The following is a 26427-nucleotide window of genomic DNA, read 5'->3' on the forward strand; positions in this document are numbered from 1 at the left end:
TGATATTATAATAGTGTATTAAACTCATATATTATTAGTGTATACATTATTTTCTCTATATTTTATATGGTTTTAATCTTAGTTACCGGATAGAACAAAAAGCACCAATGAAAGTTCAGTCAATATTACAAGCCTTTAGTAAACACTTACGGGAAAAAATGTAGTTAGCATAAACCCAAAATCTCACTAGGTGTCAAGCTTTTAACCACATCTATGTGTCAAGCTGATTTTACAAAAGGTGATAAATTGACCCTTTAGATATGCAAATCTATGCTGCATTTAAGTTTTGATTTGTATTGGATGAACTTAATTGCATATAAAGACCAAAAGCAGATTTGATTTAACCCTATACCAACTTAGGATTAGTAGCTGCAATGCCTCATGTTTGGCCAGCCATTTCCACATCATTGCTTCATAACTACCCCTTATATCCACCTCTATTTAAAATATAGATTTATCACCTTCATCATTATTTATTTCCAAATCTCACCCCCTCCTTCTCTACCCTCATCAATGTTATGGCCTTATGGATCATGTTGATTTAGTGGTGTAAGACCCTATTGGATCTCCAAGGTTGATGGTTTGATTCCTGGAAATGACACTTATTTAGAGGAGCAACTACAAACTCCGAAAGAGATTAGTTTATTACTCAAAAAGGTGAGAGATAAACTTGGTGTACCCAAAAAAATATCACCAAAAGACTAAAACTAAAATATATGGGACTTGTACTATTGTCTAACTCTTGTAGTGTCTTATGTCCCTATATAATATTATATTAAAATGTGCGACGAGACCTCTACAGAACAAAACCAAAAGTGATCGACCTATCACAATTCACAAAAAAACTTTGATCTCTTCTCTCTTCCTCATACAAATGACAATGGATTCTTCAGCAACTCTGAATCTGCATCATCATGCCAAGCTTGTTCCAAAACAATGTCACACCTTCCCTTCTGGAAGCTACTTATCTTCTCGTAGGACACCTTCCTTTTCCTCCTCTTGTTCATCACTTGAATCATTATATTTTCATGATGACCCTCTTCATTGTCCTTCCACTCCACTTAGATTCTTAGGTGTCCCATTTTCTTGGGAATATTTACCTGGAATTCCCAAGAACCAGAATTCCAAAAAGAATAAGGATTCATCCATGAAAACCTTACCACTACCACCTCCTACAAACTCTTCTAAAAATCTCAATCATGAAGAAACTAGAGTTAGGAAGAAGAACAACACTATACAAAGTAGTGTCCAAAGGGATCCTTTCTTTGCTGCAATGGTTGAATGCTCAAAGGATGATAATAATGATAAAGAAATAAGTGGCAGTTTGTGGAGTGGAGCTAAGGTGACAAGGAGTATTAGTGACCGTTTTGGTTTTATTAGCTTTTATGGTTCATGCAAGAGAACTTGTGCTGTTTCTCAATCTTTAGTTTACCTTCCAACCTCAAGAAGAAGCTCCTATCAGCATGTTAGTCACAGGTTTCTATGAATTTTCTGCATTCAATGATGCCCTACCTGGCTTCCAATCTTGTGTTCATGTTTGTTATTAGAAGAAGAAAAAACAAAAAGATTAAGGTTTTAATCACATTTTTAAGTTTTAACATTTGATCTTTGTATTTTAGTTTCTAAAATATGTTGTGTGAAGACAAGCTATGTCTTTGGAAACATAAGTTATTGTAATATGATAATACTACATGTATAGGATGCAGTTCTTGTCTCCTTTTGTAATTAAGAGATTACAATTCCGCCAATGTTTTAAATCTTCTTCTATTACTTTCAATATTTTATTCCTATAGATACTTAGTTTAAAAGGTTATTAAATGATATAAAATTCGGTATAATTTTTCTAGAATAATCATTGAAAACTGAATTAAAAGAAATGAAGGAATAGGTACAAAAAAATATAAAGTAATAAATATAATTAGAAAATAAAATATAAAGGAATATTAGGTTTGATTTGAATGTAGATGCAAATCAATTATATAAGTATCATATTATTTGGACTTACTTTGGTGTATTTCATGTGATATCATCTCAATGTGATTTGTTAGGGAAGAATGTGATTGGCAAAATTATTGATTTGACTTTTCTATGTTCAATGTACATTTTTTTAGCAAGTGGATGCAATTCCTAAGATTTTTAGTGATGGATTTGTTTTTGTGCTTGCTAATGTTGATAAGAAGTTGTTGAGCTACCTCCTCTATCAAAGTGCCCACAAAACCACGGAAATATAGAACATGTCAAAGTTTAATGTATACCCTAAAAAAAAAAAAAAAAATTAATATTTTCTCCATTAATGTATAGACAAGTTATGTGAAAATACACTAAAAAATCAAAAGGTAATAACATTTATAACATTTAATTTTCATTGAAGTTACAATTTTAGTCTAAAAAATACATTACAAAATATAATTTATCTCTCTATTAATGGAAAGGATTCTTACTATAAAAAAACACTTAAACACTTAGGCTTTGGGTTGAAGTTTTCAATATCAATCCGTCTTAAGTGAAAGTTCACAAATTGAGTGTACCATTTTTTGTTTTTGGCTTATAGTATAAGCTATATAAGCAAGTGTTAGTTTTCTTCTACCTTAAAATTTCCTTGTAGATATTTGATTTCAGGTCCTTAAAAGTTGTTATTCCTTGGAAAAGATTTTTTTTGATAAGCAAAGTAATGGATTACTAAATCATATTTTTTCTTCCTTAAATAACGTTTTATTGTAAATCATATTTTTAAAAAGAAACATAGTTTAAAAAAGAATTGTATTAGCATTCACTCAAATTTATTGTTAATTGTTATATATGTATGGTATCACTGAAAATGTCATAAAAGACAAGCGAGGAAGCACTCCAACTATCATCATAATTGATATAGACAAACTTAAAACTCAAGTTAGATAAATGGGTCCAACTTGTTTTCCCCCACATGGTATCAATGCATTTCTTATTTTAGATCTACTATCTAATATTAAATCAATGGACCTTGAAATGAAAGAACCATTATATATATTAATGTTTGGATGTGTTGCATATGATGAAAGCTACAAGAGCATATATATTAGTGTCATATTTTGGGGTAATGGCCTAGCTGCATTATCATATAGCTTTACTATATTTAGTAGTACCTATTTCTTATCATAACTATAAAAGGGGCATATAAAAATACCAAAACCAAGTCAATAATAATTAAGACCTCAATGGTGGGTTACTTTTTTTGTATTGAAATGTGAAGTAGGTTGTAGTGTCACTAATGTATTTATAAGTAAAAATATAGTATCCTTCATAATCAAGTATATGCAGAATTTTGACAATTGGAACAACTTTGTGTACAAGTTCCTATCTTTCATTATATATATAATCAAATACGACAACAAGAATAGCCTCAATATTAATAAATAATTAGTGAAGTATTGTGTTCAAAGTCATGTGTTAATTTGAGGTATAGAAGTTAAAATAGATTCCATTAATTGGAAAAGAAAAAACCATGATTTTGACTTAAGATTCCATTAATTGTTGCTAATAAGGCACAAATTATTTTTTAAGATACACAAATTCTGCAAATGAAACAAAATTCCTTAGAATAAAAAGCATCTAACTTTATACTAACAACATATTTATGTATCATGCTAATTTTTATAAATGTGATGTGATTCTTGTTAACGTGGGTAAACTTACTTTGTTATCAACAATATTGAGAGTAACTCATATAATTTCTATAAATAAGTATTAATGGGACCGATCACATCTAAAACTTTTATTCATAAGAAAAAGGGGAAACAAGTTTGACAATTCAGCAAGTAAAGCATTGAATAATTAATATATAGTATTCTTTATAAAACATATTATTAACTTATAATATACATATTTCATTATTCAATAAAACTTTATTTTGTGAATTCTCTCTTCCTCTCAATATATATGGTCCAAGTTCCAAATGTTCATAGGCCTATAACATGCAAAATCTAAAAAAATCAAGAGTCCAAATAAAAACTGAATGCTCAAATATTGAAAATTACAGTAAAATGAGGGTGATTAAGACGCACATTTTGTCCTTTACTAAAAGAAATAGTATTCAGAAAAATAAAAGTGGCGCATTAAAGAAGAAAGCTACCTTCTAACAACAACAATTTTGAGATTACATAGCGCATGTTATAATTCATAATCGAGTAATGCTATATCCTCTTACTACTTCTTTTATCTATAAGAAAGTGATATATAATACTTGTAAATCAATTATTAATAAATAATATATCACAATGTGATATATATTCTTTTTTGTAGATAGGAAAATTAGTAGGATGATATATCATTTTCCTTTATACTCTTCACAACTTGAAAAGGATAGGCAGACTTAATTTCACAAACTTATTTTGCCAATCAATAATTTCTCCTTATTTTTCCAAGTCAGTTTTGTTGAATAAATAATTGTAGAAACCATCACTCCCTTTCTTCTTCTTTTTTTTATAAGGAAAAACACACTTGGTTTCATGATAATGTTTTCTTTTCCTTTTTTAATAGACCTTTTATCTAACCACAACTCTGAAATTGTTTCAAATTCCAGGTATGTCACAATTATCATTATTCTGAATAACTAGATGGACCACACATATCACTAAGCTACCCCACTATTTGATTTGATTTTTTTAAGATCAAAATGATTCGATCTCGACATAAAAATAATGTGTTTAAGTTGGTTTGACTAGAGTAATGTATTAAGTATGAAGAGAAAAATTACTTGTGATTGTGACTTAGTTTTCACTTCTTGTTTAATTTCTAAAGTAGAGTATATGAAAATCATTATTAAAGACTAAATATAAATATTTCATCAATATATTATTTATGATAAGTCATCATACTTTTTTGTATAACCAATGATATCTCTTACCATATGATTAATAAACTAATCATTTTTAGGATATGTAACTGCTCCTCCCAAAAAATATTAATCTCAGGAATCAAAACATTAACATTTGACATAGTATGATATCTGATGATTCAATGAGGCTACTAATAAGATAATTACTTGGTCTTTCTTGCCATTTTTCTATTTATACATGTCACAAGTGTTTTCAATTGCAATCACCACTATTATCATGATTGCGATACAAATTATGATTATTAGAATGTGAATTGTTTTATAATTAAGAAAATATTTTTAAATTCAATAAAATCTAAATATATTTTGATATGATTGTGTTGCAGTTACATTGTGACACTCCAATTGTTTTACTTGCTACAATAGTCCATAATTTGTCATTTGTTCATTTCTTTTCTTAAAAAGTAATGTCAAATGCTCAATACTAACATGAGTCCAAAATATTGAACTTTGGAGGGTTTAATTAAATTACATATCATCTTCTCAAGTAATAAGGTGTCACTAGGATATAACAAACTTTATTCTATTTTAGTAAAATCATCATATTTTGCAACAAAAAAAAATTATAAGATTAAGATAATTAATTGATTGTAATTATTTTTATTCACTTATTGAAATAATTGTTAGGGTTAAATCACTAAATTAAATTTCAGATTATAATTGATATTTCACATAAGTGTGAAGTGGGTTTTGGTAGCTATATTTAAGAAAGAGAATAATTTAGAAAAGAAATTCTATACAAAGGGTTTAGATTATGATTTAACTAATATAAAAAGATGCAGATACTGCTGCGACTTCACCACTCCACAGCTTCATTTTTCGGTTATCTTTTCTTTTTCAAATCAATTAATCAATTTATTTGACCGTTTAATTTAGGTGATTAATTGTCTATAATTCCAGTTTTGTAACTGAACCAAAAAATTCAAATTATTTGGACATTATTGCATGCTTGGTATCACTTTGAATGAATTTAAGCATAAAAGTAGAGAAGAATCGTTTTGGATTGATAAACCATTCTTTCTCTTTCTCTGTTTGTAACAAAACATGGCTCAAAGTGGTAATGGCAATGGCAATGGTAATGGAGGGAACAAAAAAGTAGTGGAAGTAGTGGAAGTGCAAGCACACCCAGTGAAAGAGCAAATGCCTGGTGTTCAGTATTGCATTAACAGTCCTCCTCCATGGCGTAAATAACTAACTACATTCTTCATCATATGTGTACATTCTTAGTTTCTATTTTTGGAATTGCAATTGCTAATATATTATATTTTATGGTTTTTTGTGCATGCTTTGCCATGCAAAACCCTAATGGCCAAACATTCCAAGTTTTTTATGGAATTATGTTTGAGTTACTGATGTTTCCTTTTGAAAGTGTTTTAGATAAACAACAGAATAGTTTTCAAGAATCCAAATATTTAAGTCATTGGTATCTAATCAAGTTTATTTTCTTGATTACTTAATTGACTATGTTACCACAATGCAGCTGAAGCTGTGGCATTAGGGTTCCAGCATTATATTCTGACTCTTGGCATGACCGTTCTAATTCCAACTATGATTGTTCCTCAAATGGGTGGAGGAAACGTGAGCCCTTATTTGCAGTTTTTCCTTTAATTCAAATTTTATAATAGTATGAACTAACTGATTTTTGAATTGAATGTAGGTTGAGAAGGCAAAGATGATACAAAGCCTATTGTTTGTTTCTGGACTAAGCACATTGCTTCAATCTTGGTTTGGAACACGATTACCAACTGTTGTTGTTGGTTCATACAGTTACATAATTCCCACAATTTCAATTGTCCAAGCAAGTAGATATAGTGCATACACAGATCCTTATGAGGTGAAAATGCTATTTTCTTAGTGCGTTAATTGTACTAGGAAATGTTCATTAATTAACTGTTATTGTTTTGCTGATTTGGTTCATATGGGTGACTTTCTCAGAGGTTCACTCAAACAATTAGAGGGATACAAGGTGCATTGATCATAAGTGCATGTTTCCAAATGATTATGGGATTCTTTGGCTTTTGGAGGAACGCTACCAGGTTAGCAAATGCATGCAGATTTATTCTTTGGCTAATGCTTAGATATTAGACATTATTTACATTTCCTATACAATTCATTAGAGAAATGTTTTTCAGTAATATTCTTTGAACAACATTATTTGATTTACGTAAATGTGAGTCATATTTCAAGATAGAGTGAAGTAGTGAATATATATGAAGTTGATTATTTACGTAAATGTAGCAGAATTGAATTCTTTAACTTTTTCTTCCTTTGTTGCTATAGGTTCTTTACCCCACTTACTTTAGTTCCATATGTAACTTTCACTGGACTTGGCCTCTATCGCCTTGGTTTCCCAATGGTAAATAATTCTACATTACTAATCCAACTCTTCATGATTATATGTCTTCTGATCTTACCCTCTACTTTGTCCAAACATTGTTTCAGATGGCAAAATGTGTTGAAATTGGGCTTCCAGCATTGATTGTTATGATTTTCATCTCACAGGCAAGTATTTGATCTTTCTCCAAATGAGGCTACAACCATTATTCTGTGATAATTAATTCATGAAAAGTTTAAATCAACATTTTCCTTAAGTTTTGGTCCAAATGTGTTTAATGTTTCTATATGCTTATGCAGTATCTAAATCGCTATATGTGCACCACAAGGCCTATATATGACCGATTTGCAGTGCTTTTTTCTGTTGCAAGTGTATGGCTATTTGCACAGATTCTAACTTCAAGCACTGCTTATAACCACAAACCAGAAACTACACAGACTAGTTGCCGCACTGATCATGCTGGACTCATTAGTGCAGCTCAATGGTAAGATTAAGCTTTTATTCTATCTAATGAGCTTCATTCTTTGAAGGAGTACATGATTTATGAGTTTTGACTATAAGGGAACTAGAGAGTTTACATTAAAAAAATATATATACCACAATATAGCAAATTGCTGCGATGGGCTGCAACGCAATCGCATCGGGCCGTAACAATGTCAAAAATATGTTTTTACTCATAACATAATTCACACCGCAACGGTTGTAATTCACATTGTGATGACCACAACAATAACAACAACCGCGACCACAACGGAAATTTAAAACACTGATACCATATACAAATTTAAGCATCTTGGCCTAGAGTTTATAATTTCCAATTACTTTTTCTGGTAAATTCTTTTCCTACTACTCTAATTGATAAAATGATTCAGGGTATATCTTCCTTACCCCTTCCAATGGGGGAGTCCTACCTTCAATTCTGGGGAAGCTTTTGCTATGATAGCAGCTTCCTTTGTTTCTCTTTTTGAGGTAAGAACATGTTTCAATCATTATGCAACTACACTACTCTTTCCTAATGAAAACCTTGTAAATTTGAGAAACCAATTAAAAATCAATTTAGTTTTATCAGATCATGTTTGTTTCTAAGTTTAACATGTTTTATATATACATGCAGTCAACTGGTACATTTTATGCTGCAGCAAGATATGGAAGTGCAACACCTGTGCCACCTTCTATTATAAGTCGTGGATCTGGTTGGGTGGTAAGATTCACTGAGTTTTGTAATTATCTCTGACTCATGGATAAGAAACTTTACAATTGGTTTTCATTTGTATCATTTTTTATGCTATTTTAGGGAGTAGCTACTTTTCTCAATGGCATGTTTGGTTCTGTAACTGGAAGTACAGCATCAGTGTAAGTTTAGCTCAATTCTTAAATACTTTTCTTCAATGTATGGTGGAAGCACCTTGACCAATTAAAAGCTACTACTCATGATTCAAAGTTCATGATGCATTGGTTTTATTTCAGGGAAAATGCTGGTTTATTGGCATTGACAAGAGTGGGAAGCCGAAGAGTCATTCAAATATCAGCTGGCTTTATGATTTTCTTCTCTGTATTGGGTATGGTAGAACAATAATTTTCTCTGTATTTGGCTTTGTTATTTGGTAAACTTTTTTAATATTTACCATATGTTAATTGTTTCTTCAATGAATGAATGAATGATATTTCATGCTGTATACTTTACTTTAAACCAGGAAAATTTGGAGCACTTTTTGCTTCTGTGCCTTTGCCAATTATAGCAGCATTATACTGTGTATTCTTTGGCTATGTGTGTAAGTTCCCTCTAACCAATTGTCTTTGTGATTTTTCTAGCTATATCTAATATAGAACTTGACAATAGTTTGTAACTTGTGATGTGTATGTAGCTTCTGCTGGTCTTGGTTTTCTCCAGTTCTGCAACCTCAACAATTTCAGAACCAAATTTGTGTTGGGCTTCTCATTCTTCCTTGGCATTTCTATACCACAATATTTCTCAGAATATTATCATGTTAAGCATGCATCAACAAGTCCAAGATGGGTAAGATATTTAAAAAGAAAACTAACCCATCATTTAAAATTCATTTATGTTATACAATTATACATGAGAATGACATAATCTTCAATGAATTTGCAGCTGAATGATATGGTGACTGTGATTTGCATGTCACATACAACAGTGGCTGCATTGGTTGCTTTCATATTGGACCTAACACTCTCTCGTGAAGATAATGCAGCAGCATCTAATGATAGTGGTTTGCAATGGTGGGAGAAGTTCAATTTATATAATGCTGATGTTAGGAACAGTGAATTTTATGCCTTACCATGCAGACTTAATGAGCTTTTCCCAGCACTTTAATAACCCTTCAGTAATGTTTGGATTCATGAACCATTTTTATTATCTGCTAATACTATTTCAGAACCAATTTGGTTGACTAGCTATTCATATATGATTATCCATGGTTTAAAATTCATTACATTTGCCACAAAATCTATACCAAAAACCAATCAACAGATTTTACATGTATTATTATTGATACAAATAGATGCTCAAGTATAGAACTTTAGATAACTAATGAGTATCACATAATTTGTCATCACTCACTCATTAGACATTCAGAATAGTAAGAGCTATGCTGATTTCAATCTTACTATACAGTTCAACATTTCTCCTGTTAGCAGTTAACTATACTTTAAAAGCAGCAATAATACTCAACACAAACAACATAGTTTGAACTGTAAGCAAAATCTCATTAACCTCAAATTGTAAGAACTTCAACCAACACATTCAAATAAAACCAACACCATAAACATGGTACAATATACAGCACGCGCCACGAAAGAAATCAGTTGCCAGAAAAAACACAACGGTGGGGATACCTGAAGCATAGCGTAAAAACTGGACCGTCAATCATCATGTGGTAATGTTTAAGTTCAATGTAAATTGGTAATTACTGGTTCAACTGCACAGACGTCTCGATCATATGATAAAATCAGATTAAACTTCTGGAAGGGAGTTTGCGGAAGCAAATGGTGAGAAGCTCGTGGCTGACTCGCTATAACGGAGTGGATGCTGTTGGTGACTAGACGAACCCATGTAACTTGCTGAAGCATTGCTTGGACTTGGAATGTATGGACACATGTACCTTGAGTTAAGAGATGACAAGGATGGGTAACCCATTGAGCGTGGTGAAATCAAGTGAGACGCTACAGACCTTTGCGATCCATTCCTAAGATCTACTGAGCTTCGGCCGATGCTAAAGGAGGGGGACTGACGGTAGGAACTAAAAGATGGCTGCACATAGGGTGTACTAGCTAAAGAGTGGTTACGAGAAACATACGAGGACTGAGATGGTGTCCGAGCAATTTGTATAGCTGAGGAAGATGCTAACGATGATCTGCCAGAAGATAAGACAGAGGATCCCACAGATGCAAGGCTTGATGAAAGCAAAGGTGTGGATTCTGAAGGTGGTGGATCAGTTAAACCAGTTCTTGCGTCACGCTTACAAACTGGACAAAAGGTTCTCCATGAAGTAAGCCAAGAATCCACACAGACAGTATGAAACTCTGCAAGCATACACATCATAAAAAATGGAATTAATATAATCCATAACTACATCATTTTAATATGAACATCATGCACAATATGCCAGTAATTACGGCAAAACAGAGAGTACAGATAACTCTTGTAAAAAAAAACGGTTTAGTACACGAGGGTATATGTGCAGCCTTACCCTCGGAAGTGAAGAGGTTGTCTACAGGATACCCATTGTAGTCTAAACAAATAAATATTTCCAAGGATTAACATGAGTTGCAGTAATCATCTGGTTTTGCATCCCAACAAGGTACAGTCAAAACCATACATCCTTTGAATAAGTTGGAGACAAAGAAAGTCTTGAGAGGAGAACAGACAGAACACCATAGCCACCAAGAGAAAAATGAGAAAGAAGAATATGCTTAAGCCTAAGAGAGAAATTTTATCTAATATATATACAAATGACAACTAAGCCTTAATCGCACTAGGTGAGGTCGACTACATAATCGAACAACACCATAATGTTCTATCATACATCACACCATTGGCAAACCATTAATCTCTACATCTTTCTTAATCTTTTCGTCTATTGTTTTTCTTGGCCTCCTTTATCTAATATATTGAAAATAATAATGATATGCTAAAAGATGTGTTCATACAGGAAGAGTGGAGGAATCTACATAAGTAATGATAAAATCTTTGTTAACAAACCAGTCTCAGCACTCTTGCCGAATATAATTGGAATCTGACAAAATTACCACAATTTTCTCAAACCCAAGCTCAAAAACAAATAATTGAAATTTGAGTATGTTGTAAACTTGTAATTGTATTCAAACCAGTGTGATTAATACCGCACCGGTCATCAAACCGGTTAGGGTTCTAGTATAGTGGTATAACGGTCCAACAGGTGGTTCACTAATTAAACCGCATACCGGCAAAATTAAATATACATATATAATATATTAACATTAATGTTAAAAAATCAATAAGTAACCAATAAATTTTTTTTATTTTCAATAAATAACGGACGGTATGACCGGTACGGTTCAATTGAAAACCGGCCGGCATGACCGGTTTTGACCGGTATAATTATTGTACCATACCAGTATAGGGATCGGTTCATTGGTTTACCGGTTGAATCAGCCGGCACGGACCAGTTTTTACAACACTGATTCAAACAAAGTAGTTTTCATAAGTGGCCTTACAAAAATAATCTCTCTTTTGTGCTATCTTAAAATCAACTTCGTTTCAAAAGCTTATTCAACTGCACCCATAACCTGTGTAATGATCTTGACATCCTTATCTACAAGTAATGGTAATTGATATTATGCCAGAAGTTTACATCGGGCAATCATATGCTCACCCAACACAATTACACAGGACCCACATTAGATCCAGTACCAGGAAATTCAACTAGACCAATGTGCCACAGTACATAAGTCATAAGTGTTCACAAAACAATAGATCAAACCAAGAAAACAATACAGTTTTTCTGAATGCACTGAATTTGAAAAGGAAATCGAATTTAATCGGGAAGACTTACTGTGACAGCAGGGAAGAACTCTGAGCTTCTCTCCAACACAATAGTCTTCAAGGCATATAGCACATGTTCTTGATGTACAGTAGCTATCTTCTAAAACAGCAGTAAATACCAAACTTGGCATTGCTTTCACTAGGCGACTACTCATACCATGAAATTCACGAACACAAGAACCTTGAGGCCTTTCTCTTCTTATACGATGCCTCTTGACAAAGAAACAAGTGGCCAGCACTGCCGACATAGCTAGTAAGGAGATAAATGAAATTGCCATGATAGACCAAGCTGAGTTTTCAAAACTTGCAATTAGCCATAGTTCCACATTAGTTGATCCGGCATATTTCTTTAGCATTTCACCTGAAGTTTTTGATACAAATACAGCCTGTATTCTTATACCAGCAGAGTTTCCGGCCACTGAAATTCAAAATAATTGTGAATTAGAAATTCTCAAAATATGATAGTGTGTGTGCATACATTATACGGATTCATAAAAGAAAACATAAAAAAAATATTCATCAACAAACTGTCCTCAATGGCCTTTCTTCAACTATAGAACTAAAATTACGTGTTTGACTAGTGTCAATTTTCACCTATATACTGTATAATTAGTGGGCAGACATCTTTTCAATAAGCTTTACAGTGAAACCATACTGCACCGACTTCTTTCTCAACTTAAAATACCTACTAAACATAATACATTCGAAGCTTGTCAAGACTGTTGTTCAATCATTGCCGGCATCCCAATTTAAGCAGACAAAAGAATATCACCTCTAGGTAGAACAGTGAACATGATTCTTTCTCTAGCATTCCATTTAGTATAGATACCAACCAACAAACCTAGACAGCTTCATTAAAGTTGACTTCGATTTGGTTCAGTAGTCTCAAGGTTCATAAAAAATTAAGCATACAACAACACTAAACTACAATCGGAAGACTTAACTTCCCATCTTGTATTGAATTATACCTGGACTTTTCGAGAGAAAAACATAACTTAGACTCAAACCCTCAGACAGCAGCAACGAAAAATCACTGCACATAGTTAAATGGACTCAAACCTATGGATCTGTAAATTTGTAGGTTCAGCACAGGACAGTGAATCTATAGTCCAGTTTCAAAAATATTTCATAAGTTCAACTTTTGCTTGATGTATGGTTTGCAAGATACAATTTTTTGAGCTAAAAGAATCACAAAAAAGTGTATACAGTATGTATTGCATACAAAGATTGAAGCTTGATATATGTGTTCCCAGTGACATTATTCTAATGAACTCCTTCCATACTAAATCCTATAAAAAAACATCATATCTCATTTTATGGTTAAATAACCATAATAACTGTAAAATCTTCAGGTGCCACAATATCGGAACAATGAATTTTCTAATCTATACATTGCCATTTTGTCACAAACTCAACCACTGAGTGTACTGGTGAAAACTAAGCTTAGTGGCAATTGCATGTTGGAAGAGAATGATAAATAACAATATGTCACTAGATAGAATTGGTCATTACTTGCAACCAAGACACCACCATCCTCATTGTCATAAATAATTGCAGCTTTGTATCCAGCCCTTTGTGCACTTCTGACCTTCTCCTCAAAGCTGCATCCCCCTCGAACCACCAAAACAAAAGGTGAACTCACATTTGAAAGATTTCCGGCTTTATTTGTCAATTCTGTACATGCATCGAGCGGCTCTGCCAAATATAAGGTACCACGTTCTCCAGACCCTTTGGCCGCAGGAGCTGAAATCAAAACGCCATCCACATCAAGAAAGAGATGTTGAGATAAAACTAACATCAGCACAGCACTACCATCACATCACATGTAAAAACAAAACAATAACAGCAACATAGTATCAAACTTGCATTTTTCTTCACTGTTTCCCCCCAAAAGAAACAAAATATTAGTATTGTGTTACAATAATCTACTATTACACTTTATAATATCATGCATCTTCTTTAGGCACATGCCACAAATCAGTGTTTGTGTGATATCTTTCAGCATCACCTCAAAACCTCTATTCACTCTTTCTCCTACCATATGATAAAAAAAAGTCTTTATTCAGATGGTTTTTGGAATAATAAAATTTTCAGCTGAATCAGTTTCTCGAAGACAGAAATCAACCAAAGCACTACCCAAGTTGAAATTTTTTTCATACCCACTAATGCCCAAGAACCAAAATCACAACTTTATCCATACCAGATTACATACAAATGATACTAACTCCAAACTTTGAAAAAAAAATAAGAAAACTTACCGAAATTAGCTTCAATATCATCAAAGGAGAGGGTAACATTATTCCCAATCAAAACCACCTTGGCAGCCACCATAGCACACAAACCCACCAAATAGAAGAAAAACAAGAGAAAATTGGAGGTACCCATTAGAGTAAAGTTCGAAAAGGACGAAACTTTGGATTGGAATCGTGAAAAGCAGATAGAAACAAAGGAATTAAAATTAGGGATTTTGTAAATTAGGAGTTTGAAAACAGAGGAAAAAGAATAGATACATCAGCTTCCATCTGAAAAAGAATCAAATGGAGCTTCTATTCTTTGATGATCTCTGTTATCTGCTTCAATTTCAATTTGATTTGCAAATAATGTCATCACATCAAACAAATTTGAAATTTTGCCTTCAGCTTTTTTCTAGTTTCTGGGTTAATTCATGTCTCAGAATTCCTACACTTATAAAGGAGATGATTAAAGAACAGGTATAGTATTTATTTCAGTGTTTTAATTAATGATGTGTAGAAGCTTTTATTATTGTATTATTCACCACACCAATCATATTTAATTAAAGATTCAATGTTTTTATATAAATTTATACACTATTTCACCTTTAGTTAATTATATTAGTAATTATGAATTAATCTTGTAATTATGAGTCAGAAATTATGATTCATTAGTTTTAAAATAATTATAGATTAAAAAAAATGTTTTTCAATACATCTCTACTTATTACCAAGGTATCAGTATAGTGGTATAAGGTTTTATTATATCGTTAATGATTTGATTTCTGTGAACAACAAATGTACTCCGAAAGAGATTGTTCCTTATCCAAAAGCTAAAAGATACCCTTGATAATACCAAAAAAAAATACATGTCTACTTATAATTTTAAGGGAGTATTAAATGATTCTTTGTCTAATAGAATACTATAGCTAAAAGGAAATGATGAAAAATAAATTAAAAATAAAAATAGTCAAATGAAAAACATATATTATTTTCCTGAATTTTTAACCAGTTAATTGTATTTAATGTCTTTGGTCTCTTTATAGTAAAATAGAGGGAGTTGCCATAATCAAGAAAATAAAAAATATTTGTAAATTTGAACTCCTTTCTTAATTATTTTCATGATCATAAAAGGAAACAAGTTAGATAAATATTATTTCTTCATCTTATTATTTTATCTTCTGCAATAGAAAATGTGATATATGCTCAATGCTGAGTCTGTTAATTGATTACAAAAATGGCAAGTTTATCTCATGATGGTGCGGTCATGGTGGACCTTATGATAATTGAGAGTAAACATAAGTATTATAAATTATAGTTTGAGATCTACCTACAAATTCAAACCACTGACTAAGATGTGGAATAAGTTTTTTAAAACGTGGAAATTCTAATGCAAAATTTATAACAATGCTCAAAATTATGAAAATTCACATAGTCTGATATTTACACATATCAATATCTATAGGTATGGAAATTCTAAACCCTTCTAGAACAAGAATATCCTTATCAAAAAATCCACTTATGATTATGCCAACATATGTGTTATAACTTAATCTTCCTTAACTCCAGCTTTATAGTACTCTTTGCTTTCAACTTCTGAAACTGAGTTGCTTGAATGATGAACATGTTCTTCATTTGGTACTCTTTGGTATTCATCACCTCCATTATAGATACTCTGAATAAGGATCACTACTGCAACTATAAAAACAAGGAAATACACCATTCTAATGTCAAAAGATCCATGAAGAAATTTCATTAGTGAAGGGCTACTAATTGTTTTTTGTATGGTTCTTCCTTCCCTGTATCCTTCTACAAATTTAGAGATCAATGTTAACTGATTCTCCCCCTCGATGCTTTCGGAACCGACAACCTGAAAATTGTTTCAAAGAAATGTTGTTGGCTTCCAACATTGTTGAAATTTGAAGTGCAAATGTAAATAAGAATCAGCATATTAAAGTTGATATGAACTGATATAAATAATTAATGTTTCCATGCAAGTAACTTTGATGCTAAAAACAACATGATGAAAGTATGAAAATGATACTCTATGATGGATAAACAGATTTTATTCCTTCATAACTGATAAGAGCAATATATCAGTGAAATTTGTGACACTACTGCATCAAGATTGTTGGAAAGGACTAAGAGATGATTCATATATTCTAATAGTTAGAATAAATTTTACTTCTTCACAACTCCATCTCAAATTTCCTAGGCATGTAAATAAGACAAATAAAGACCAAATATCATTTAGAGAACTTTTCAGGTAAAAACCATTCACTTACTGAAAGGTAATCATCACTTTTATCCCAAATGACCATTTTTGGTAGTTTGGTCCTGATATCAAATTTTTCAGCAAATTCTTCCAGCTGTTTAACTCCGACATAACCAAATATTAAGTCGCGATTTGCAGATGCAGCAGCCTTCAATAGCTTTACCAGCTCCCTTGATCTTTCTTCATTTTCATCCTCAACAATTGTCAAAACTATCTTCCTATCATCAGCTTCCATCAACTTAAGTGTGTCACGAGATACAGGCACAGCTAAGGGAATCAGGTTTTGTTTAACAAAATCTTCCAAAAATTCCTCTGCTTATGAAAACAAGAACGTAACTCATAAAAAGATTCCTGTGACGATGTATCTAAGATTAATAATTGACATTCAAGCTCCAACTTTATTTGTTTACAAGTAAAAAGAACAATCACTAATGTTTGAGTATTCAAACATTAGTTCCTATCAAGAAACACAAGAACTTCATAACGTCTTTCGTACCTGTTCAGATACATACCTATGCCCAATACCGTACGTTAGTAAGATAGTTGGGAAATGTCAAACAAAGAAATCAAGGGTGGAAATACATATGGAAGCCATAAAAATCTTCCTACCCCATAAAAGCTGCAAAAAAAAGACCAATGGCTACAAGTTCTGTCACAATTCTAGTCTAGCTAAAAGTTTTTTATTAAGAGCAGAGCCTAGTTCCATAAAGACTTAACACTTCTTATTCTTCTAAAAACCTGGATAGTGAGTACTGAGTAGTACTAAGGAAATGCTCCAAACTATTCAGACCCAGACAAACTCAATAGTAGGACAAAAAGATTATTCCAAAACTTCCAACTGTCTTACAAAATTAAAATAGGAGATGACTGTATGACTACTATTTCCTAAACTGCAAGAGCACAAAAAAAATTATAAACTTTGGGATAAAGCATGTGGTGACCTAAGCACCTGTGGAAGATTATGTGTTAATCTAGCCAACTTCTAGTAAAATCAGACCAGAGCTTTTGCTTCGAAAAGAGGTTAATCTTACCTTCCATAAAGAATTACTGAGGCTGAGGGCTAAATTCTCACTCATAGATGGGGGTTCCAAATCTCAACACAAGGTAAAATAAGTCCTGTGCAGTGTCCATTTGTCCTCACTTAGGTGAACGAGTTTGTTAGATTTATAAAAACCATGTTTGGGCCTCTAGCTAATAGCTAAAGCTTTTAGGAAAGTTGGTCTAGTCTATCAAGCATGTATACCGAAATAAGCTTCAAACAACCGCACATTAAGCTTAAAAGTGCCTTGTTGAAGAAAATATTATTAATATAAAAATCAACCATCATTTCACTGTCAATTTATTATCATATGCAGCGAATATTCTTGAATATGTCAAAGTAAACTCAATGGCGTGAAGCAATGTCTACTGGAGAAGAGAAGTTCAAGTAAGTCATATGTAACAAGTATGTAAGTTTGATTCTCCACGTATAAACTAACCTTCAAAGGGGCCGTAGAATGTGCTTTGCTCATTGTATTTTGGATTAAGGGAAACCAACGCAGGAACTTTATCAAAGTCATACAATACCATGAGATCCTCTGAAAAATCCTTTGCCACAGAAAACCATGCACTTTTCTTATACTTTATGGCTAACTTTTCTATTACAGAACTGTCCAACCCAAAACCAATATATACGGGGAAAAAAGTGCCAGCTTCTTCAACAAACTTACTGACAGCAGAATCTGAATCAAGAATCGAAACATCAGAAGCAGCAAATTTCTTTAGATAACGAACTAGTAACTCTGCTTTCCTTGGTCCATGGTATTCTGTTGGGACGCCATGATTAAAAAGCAAAATGGTTGGAAATGCACTACACCATAAAATTAGTTCAGCATAAGTTCAATTGCAGTAATAATCGCGTTTGTAAGTCATAACTAATGAAACAAAGAAAATAACACTTACACAAATGTCAGTAAAAAGTAAATTTTATTTCAACAAGCGATAAATAGGATCCGAGAATCATACCCAACATCATATTTTCTTGCCAGGCGGGTAAACTTGTCAGCATCTACTTTCGCTATGACTATCGGGCTCTTCAAGTTTGCAAGTACAGGCGCGGCTGCATCCAACTGCAAGGGAGAAAATCACAACTTTTATCCCCATATCCAATGAAACGGAAATCACACTTAGGAATCTCTAATCAAATAAATTAAACTGAACGGCTATGCAGTGTTGCAATTTGAAGTCTATTTCTATCTTAATAACCTTTTTATATATAATTCAAATTTAATGCATATCAGCAATGATATTACATTTAAAACCTACAATGGCCTAGTACCTAATGAAAAAGGTTTAACTCATTCAGTGATTCATATCCTTAAAGCTTCTACAGCAAGTGGAAAAATCCTATATTGAAAAACTAACAACAAAAACCACTACGCTGTAAAAAGGGGGAACCCATGAATCAAAATTTTAACTTTGAAGTGATTCTCAAATCAAAATAAAAACTTGAAGAAAACCCAGAAAAAAATGAAATGAAAGATTGAAAGAAGGGTGGGTACTTGAGGAGAGAGACGCTTGCAGTGACCACACCAAGGAGCGTAAAAATCAACAAGGATGTGATCGAAGGAAGATATGGCGGATTCAAAGTTGGATTCATCCAACACCAACACCTTCCCATCCAACGAGAATGATGGTTCTTCAGCATCAACACAGAAAAAGTGGATCAGGAAGACAACACCAATAACTAGCAAAAACCTCATCTTTGTTAACATCACCTTGTTTTTCGTTGGATCTCAACACCAAACTACGATGTACTGCCCCGTTCTTTGGCTTTACTTTTTCTACTACCTCGTTAGACACTCACTTAACCTTTATTTTTTATAATGCCGAAAGTATTTTCTCACCCTTTTGAAAAAGAACTCACCTTTATGAATCCTTAATATTTTGGTCAGCCCTTACAACACTGTTACTGTCTGCTGTGTTGGCTTGTTTTTTCTTTTTTTTTTTTTACTTTTTTGTTCTTTTAATTATATTAAATTTTAGTTGTAATCCGTAAAATAAAAGTATTGCATGTCATAACTTATATTAATGGGAGGCCATCTCATTTCAGGAAGAAAAAAAGTTGGGAGTTATTTTTTTGCTCTAAAACCTTTTCTCTTTGAAATATTTTTCAAAAAAGAAATAACTTCAATAATTAAAAAACAAGATTCGAGTATCTATAATTCCCTTTTGATAGTATTAACCCCATTTTCACTTCTATTTTTTTCTGGACTGTGCCACTTTCTATGTTACTTCGGAAGAATCGTATCCATCACGAAAAAAATGCAACTACTGATATGACATTTTAATTTGATATAAATTGGTTATTACTTGATTCCAGATAGGAAAAGTCAATCACCAAATCCCAACTTCCAAGGGTATAGACAAGTGGAAACCGTGCAAAATAATAATAATAAGTTGAGTTTAATTGTTTATTTTATAAATAAATAAAAAATGTGAGGTATTTAAGAGTATAAGAACATCACTACATAAAAATTGATCCTGATAGAAGGAGCTACTACTACTTGAGGCTTTATACAAGTTGCAAGTGAGGAATAGAAAATTGATGGAGGTTGTATTCAACCTCACTCACTCACTCACTCACTCACTCCAACTTTACACGCTTAGAATTTGCTTCTCTCAACCAATCAAGACATTCCTCTGCAGTTCCTGAGGGATGGGCAAGTTGCCAAGCCATTGCTTTATCTAACTGCAAGTCAAAAATAAACCTCATGAGAAGAACCCTCCATTTTCAAGGCTGAGTGAAAATGAAGTGAACATAATAATGACTTACCCATTCCTTAACAAGAGGTCCTCCTTTAAGCTGCAAGACACTCATGACATCTTTGCCATTGATCAATTGCTTTACGTCCCATACTTTCTCAAGACCTGCTATCCACCAAAATCTGTTACTATTTCAATCTTCAAATAGAAAAAAATTGAGTCCTAGCAAACAATTTGGACAGGCAAAAATACATCATTGTCCTAAACTGTGAAGTGAAAAACAATCAATATTTTCTTTTGATTTTTTTCTACATCTAGTCCTAACCTACATTTTCAACCAAAACATGTTTATTGCCATTAATTCAAACAGTTGCATCATGCATGCATGCATGCATCATCTGAGAACACTTTTACATTACATAATGTAAACTCCCAAGTACTCTTCACCTTACCCAACTAAATTATGCTCCTTCAATCTACTTAACTTTTTAATATGACTGCATTTCAAGTATAAACAAAGAAGGAAGAAAAAACCATATGCCAAACTGAGCATTAAACCCATTGAGAAATTTAGATATAACACAAACAAAATACAAGTTCACATGCATAGGGTCATCAACATGAAAAAGGTTGACAGAACAAGTATAAGCTGCAGTAAATTTCAATAAAAATGCTACAGACATTTGACTTACTCAAAAGATATAAGAGAAAGCAAGTATTAAAATTAACTACAAAGTAAAAGACATAATATCATAAAATTAACAAAAGAGCCATTTAGCTCACCTAGTTTGATTACAGAATTCTCCACAGTATTAAACAGATCTCTTCGCTTGCTCAACTGAGACGACTCATCTTCGGTATCGTTAAAGTCAATGGGATGTAATAATATGGATATCAATAATGCAACTCGCCAAAAATCTTTAAGTTCTCTCAAAAGAAACCCTGAATAAATAAAACATGAAAGCTTAGCCAGATCAGATACAATTCATAATGTACAATAACTTAGGAGCAAGTTTCAAAGAAAGCGAGAGCATGACGAATAACAGTGCAATACTACATTCAATTTGGTCCTCATAATTTAAGGAATTCCCACTTTTTCTATCCTTTCTTTTACTGATGCAATTCAATAAAGTAACTTATAAGACATTTGATTACTTAACAAGCACACCGTCCATAGAATACCAAGCTAGCAAAGCAAGAACGCAGTACCTGTTAGAACCCGGACTCTAGAAGAGACAGGGACATCAATCAATTCTGTCATCCAATCGTGCCCAACAATTTGGACATCCTCATTAGATACAAGACATGGAATTAATGACAAGAATTTATTTGATGCTCGGTGTAAATCAAGCACCTGGATTTTGAAGAACAAATACAACCACATTAACCCAACACAAATATTAATCAATCAGAATAAGGAACACTGAAATAAATTCTGGTATAAATGTAATAGTCTATCACGTCGGAAACTGACCGTTTCTGGATCCTTAGCTTTTCGCTTGAGAGATTCACGGAAAATATAATTGACAACAGGAACCTACAATTCAGAATCCCATTAGGGTAATAAACCATCATGTCATTTGAAATGATAACCACAAGAGTAGTCACAAAATAAAATGAGATCAGACACTCCCATTAAACAAATACACAGCACAGACAGTAGTATCCCACTCTCTAGAGGTAGAATTGAGCCAAGGCGGCTTTTCAGGCTTCACTCCAAGAATAAATAAGTATAAGTGAGTTTGAGCTCACGACTTGCCTAGTTTGGTTCGATTTTAATTCTAATTTTCAAATTCCCTTTGAAGTAGAAGCAGTACCTGTTGAAGCTCAAGTTGAAAATCTAATATAAACATTGAGCTACATGTGCAACTCAAAGCACAAAGTTCCAGGTTAATCACTTGCATTGCAAAATCACAAGTAATACTACATGGAAAAGGAACAGGCATGTACCTTTTTAGCCTTCTTTTCTCTGTAAATGGTATTTCTCAGTGGGAGAAACATAGCAGCATAGAGTGTTAACCTTCTTTGTTCATCCTAAAAGACACAGAAACATCATGTATCAGCATATTAGATAATTAAACAGACTTCATGTGGTACTGGAACCACAATGAGTGCAACTTTCTAGTGTGACAATCAATATAAAGAATAATATACAGTAAATATGAAAGCTTAACTCACTACTTACTGTAAAGGTGGTCTTTCCTAGTAAATGGATAAGGTTCCATGCGATATCCAATTGAGATATGCAAAGCCTGGATAAGGTGAACGAATTAGATAATTGCCATGACAAACAAAATATCCAATATTTCCATGCATCTTTCGACCCATCAAGAAACATTTTATCAATTCATCTGCAAACTATACCTTTCACATCCATCTGAGATGGCAGGTTCAAACACAGGAGGAAGACTGAATACAATCCAAAATATTGTGAGATCACAAATATAAGTCATTGCTTTGACAGGTTGATTTCCAGACATCATAAGATCAATCTACACATCAGAGAGAAAGAAACGTGGGTATAAATGGCTACATTTTCAGTACAGCCAAATACTACAAGCAATTTACCCATAAGAAATTCTGATAGCACTGTAAAAATGAAAATAATATCTTAGGCCATCTCACCCAAAGGAATGGATGAGAGAGAACATACCTCTGTTCCAATGCGCTCTCGGCTAATTTTAGCAGCTAACGCATCCTTTACTTCATCACATGCAGCAGCTTGTTTCAGATCTTCATCTAGAGTAAATTCAAATCGAGCACCTAAAAATAATAAAAATAGGTATGTTCAATGTGGCAGGAAAATATGTGCAAACTTCATTTAAATCCTAGGAGAAAAACTTCACATGATATATGAATGAAATTTTCAATATACCAAATCGAATGGCTCTAACAACTCGTAAGGGATCATCAAGAAATGTGGCCTTTGGAGGTAAGGGAGTTACTATCTTTCCAGATTTAAGGTCTGAGATCCCTGTAGAGTGCCAAAGAGATTATTAGATGGAAAAATAAAAGAAGGTTGTCAAATAGCTCTTATAATACTTCTTTAGGGAAAAAGATCCATTCTAACCTCTCTTAGTAAAATCTTCCACTGAGTTGGTGTTGATATTGTAGAATAAGCTGTAAAGAACAACTGTATTGTTTAATGAAGCTATTTTCTAGAATGTGTGCAAAAGGAGGGAATATTGGAGCAGACTCAAAACAACATATATAAAGATACAGACATGTACAATTCCTAATTGCTTCACTCCATGAGCATAAGCATTCGAAAAATTAAGCATAGTTTAATTTTTTTAATTTCCCATACTCTTGTACTTGTTAAGTTGTCTTATTCTTCTTTTATCAAGGAAAAATATAGAGAAATTTTACCTGTTAATAGTCAAATCCCTCCTATACGCATCCTCTTCAGGTGTGCCAAATTTTTGCTGTTAGACAAGAAGTAAACTTTAGTCTCCAGAATCACATATTCCAAACTGCGGATAGAATGCATGCCTATCTTAACAAAAAAGTTAGCTTCAATGTCAAGCAAAAGTGGAAAACATCGAAAACGTTCAGACAGCTTGATTCTTAAGCAGTTAACCAAGTAACTATGAGAATACTGCTTGAACATGATTCCAACTTAGAAAGAATTGACATAACTAAAATTGGCCACACAAAAGAAAATACAAACTATTAAAAGAAAACATGAGGAAAACAAAAAATAGATAGAAACCATTGAGGGAATGCGGCTATTCTCGGTATACTCTTCACTCCTTAAGTTAACAAAATCAATCCACATATCAAATAATCTCATCCTTGCTGTTTCCAAATGCTTTGACTGGTCAGGGTTGCTGCAATTAAATTAAACAATGTTGTATATATATGAAACTAATAGTGGAAAATTGAGAATGAAAATAAGATAAAAAAACGTCAAAGATAGATACCTTTCAATAACACAAACACCTTGTGCATCTTCACCAATAGATAACAAATATTCCCTAACCTTATCAACAAACTCAGTTCCCATCATCTTATCAAGTGCAATATCAATATCATAGCATTCTTTTCCTAGAAGCTGCAATAATGAAACAACAATTAGGGCTAATAATTTATTAATTGATTTTGCTTGAGTATAGAGAGAGAGAGAGAGACCTTGTCGCGAACCCAGCCACCGGCGACACGGAGGTGAGTTTGGAGGTTGAAGTGGCGGAGAGTGGCGAGAAGCCTATCGAAGATTCTCTTCTCTACATCGGAGAGTTGGATATTGTCTCGAACTTGGTGTGTAGACATTGGTGATGAGAGGGAAGAGTGAAACGACGGCGTTTTAGGAGTGCGGAGAAAGGGATGAAGAACGAGATTTGTAGTAATGGTTCGGAAGAGGGTGAAGTTAATGATGCTTCTAGTTCTGGCTCTAGGAACCACAACAACAAGGTTTGTAGCGGTTTTCAAACCTAGTCTCATGGGAATCTTTCTCTCAAATAAACTCAATCTTCATGCATTTTATATTATTCTTATATGGACCGGTGGAAATAGGTCAGACCACCTATCATGAACCTATTATCTGGCCTATAACAGTGTTACGTCAGACTTTCTAAAAAAGCCCATTTAGCTTAATAGGTCAGACTTTAGGCCATTTAAGCCAATGCCTAACAGGCCGGCCTATTTAGTTATATTATATAAGAATGTTGGCAACCCTGGTTATGATGTCTCACTTTTTGTATAACTCTATGTGCTATGATTGATCAAACAAATATTTAATAATTAGAATTTTAATATAAATAATATTTTTTCAACTAATTAGAATTGATAATAAGTAGATACACGACACCTTCTCCATGCATGGTATTCGGTATAGGCTATTGGGTCATTAGCTTGGGCCTTTCACATATGAAGCTAATTCTTCCAGGGACCTGAATTTTCTACCATCTATTATTCAATGTGGAGGAACAAAATCCATAATGAAAATAATAGCCCATGTCCAGTTATAGTGGGCCTACACTGCTCTTAGCCCATTTTGATAACATTGCATACTTATTTCCTCTTTAATTCATACCACCAATCTTTTGCCTTGCCATAACTCTTGTGAGAACTGGACCATATTGGACAGTTCAATCGATTTGACCGTTGATTGGATTTGAAAGTAATTCTGGTTCAACCATGTTAAACTTGGTTAAACTAAATTAACCCGAGAAGTAAACTGAAAGGTTCACTTAAGAAATAAAAAAATGAACACTACTCTAATTTTTTATATATAATTATATATTTATGTATAAAAACTATTAATTATATATTAAATTATTCGGTCAAACCATACGGTTTCATCATTTAAACTGATTAAACTTAATACATGCCTTCTTCTAGATTAACATTCCTTCTCATGACTAAAATATCACATTTATTGGTAACTGCAATAGTAAAGAATGAATACTTCTATTTATAAATTAGAAGGTTGTGAAAAGCTACAAACATTTATAGCTTTCACATGAAACAACACCCTAAATCATATATATATATATATAAAAGATAGTGATATGATCAATTATTTAGTTAATCATCTTAATTATAATATTTCTATTGAAAATATATTATAATATGCATTAACTTAGGAAAACAAGATAACGGGTGTAATAATTCTCCCATATTAATTAAAAGAGATTTTTATCCCTGAAATCCATCATTATTCCAAAGAGAAAAGACACAAGTACAACTTCATTAAGAGAAGATGCACTTTATATAAGAGAGAATATATAAAAAAAAATATATCTTCATTAATGATATTCTCAGTTAGAATATATACTAGTGATTAGTGACTATTTCCAATTATGTAACTTTTTTCTATTTTAGGGCCAAGCAACTTAGAAGACATGATTAATCCAAGAATTTAAGTTAGGTCCAGAGTTATTCTTTCATAAATATGGGTAAAAACTTAAGAAGAAACGAAAATAA

The 26427-nt window shown here is 32.7% G+C and overlaps 5 protein-coding genes across 6 annotated transcripts; 2 read left to right on the forward strand and 3 right to left on the reverse strand.

Moving 5' to 3' along the window:
* Window positions 760–1549, forward strand: LOC109344908. The gene has a single exon (XM_019583631.1). It carries the CDS (start codon window positions 875–877, stop codon window positions 1484–1486), a length of 612 nt encoding a protein of 203 aa, XP_019439176.1. The 5' UTR covers window positions 760–874; the 3' UTR covers window positions 1487–1549.
* Window positions 5918–9543, forward strand: LOC109344909 (putative nucleobase-ascorbate transporter 10). Its single transcript, XM_019583632.1, has 14 exons — window positions 5918–6056; window positions 6354–6451; window positions 6531–6707; window positions 6809–6909; window positions 7154–7229; window positions 7316–7375; window positions 7508–7692; window positions 8081–8177; window positions 8323–8409; window positions 8503–8561; window positions 8676–8767; window positions 8903–8980; window positions 9074–9225; window positions 9322–9543. The coding sequence occupies exons 1-14, from the start codon at window positions 5918–5920 to the stop codon at window positions 9541–9543; spliced, it is 1623 nt and encodes a 540-aa protein (XP_019439177.1).
* LOC109346721 (receptor homology region, transmembrane domain- and RING domain-containing protein 2-like) lies at window positions 9881–14950 on the reverse strand. The gene is made up of 4 exons (XM_019586449.1): window positions 14511–14950; window positions 13765–13995; window positions 12263–12670; window positions 9881–10751 (listed from the first exon to the last, which is right to left on the reverse strand). The coding sequence occupies exons 1-4, from the start codon at window positions 14635–14637 to the stop codon at window positions 10183–10185; spliced, it is 1335 nt and encodes a 444-aa protein (XP_019441994.1). The 5' UTR covers window positions 14638–14950; the 3' UTR covers window positions 9881–10182.
* Window positions 15875–19614, reverse strand: LOC109346722 (protein disulfide-isomerase 5-2-like). Its single transcript, XM_019586450.1, has 5 exons — window positions 19299–19614; window positions 18763–18866; window positions 18237–18607; window positions 16769–17070; window positions 15875–16353 (listed from the first exon to the last, which is right to left on the reverse strand). The coding sequence occupies exons 1-5, from the start codon at window positions 19509–19511 to the stop codon at window positions 16033–16035; spliced, it is 1311 nt and encodes a 436-aa protein (XP_019441995.1). The 5' UTR covers window positions 19512–19614; the 3' UTR covers window positions 15875–16032.
* Window positions 20222–24962, reverse strand: LOC109346723 (putative CCA tRNA nucleotidyltransferase 2). Of its 2 annotated transcripts, XM_019586452.1 has the most exons (16): window positions 24850–24962; window positions 24634–24807; window positions 24426–24556; window positions 24215–24332; window positions 23872–23927; window positions 23573–23622; window positions 23378–23476; window positions 23156–23265; window positions 22867–22994; window positions 22688–22754; window positions 22453–22536; window positions 21977–22039; window positions 21712–21856; window positions 21286–21444; window positions 20573–20667; window positions 20222–20488 (listed from the first exon to the last, which is right to left on the reverse strand). In XM_019586452.1, the coding sequence occupies exons 1-16, from the start codon at window positions 24940–24942 to the stop codon at window positions 20384–20386; spliced, it is 1677 nt and encodes a 558-aa protein (XP_019441997.1). In that variant the 5' UTR covers window positions 24943–24962; the 3' UTR covers window positions 20222–20383. The 2 variants fall into 2 exon arrangements, with proteins under 2 accessions (XP_019441997.1, XP_019441996.1); XM_019586451.1 differs by having other exon boundaries at window positions 24634–24960.

Source organism: Lupinus angustifolius, chromosome LG04 (assembly GCF_001865875.1).
Source record: "Lupinus angustifolius cultivar Tanjil chromosome LG04, LupAngTanjil_v1.0, whole genome shotgun sequence".
Classification (NCBI taxonomy): domain Eukaryota; kingdom Viridiplantae; phylum Streptophyta; class Magnoliopsida; order Fabales; family Fabaceae; genus Lupinus; species Lupinus angustifolius.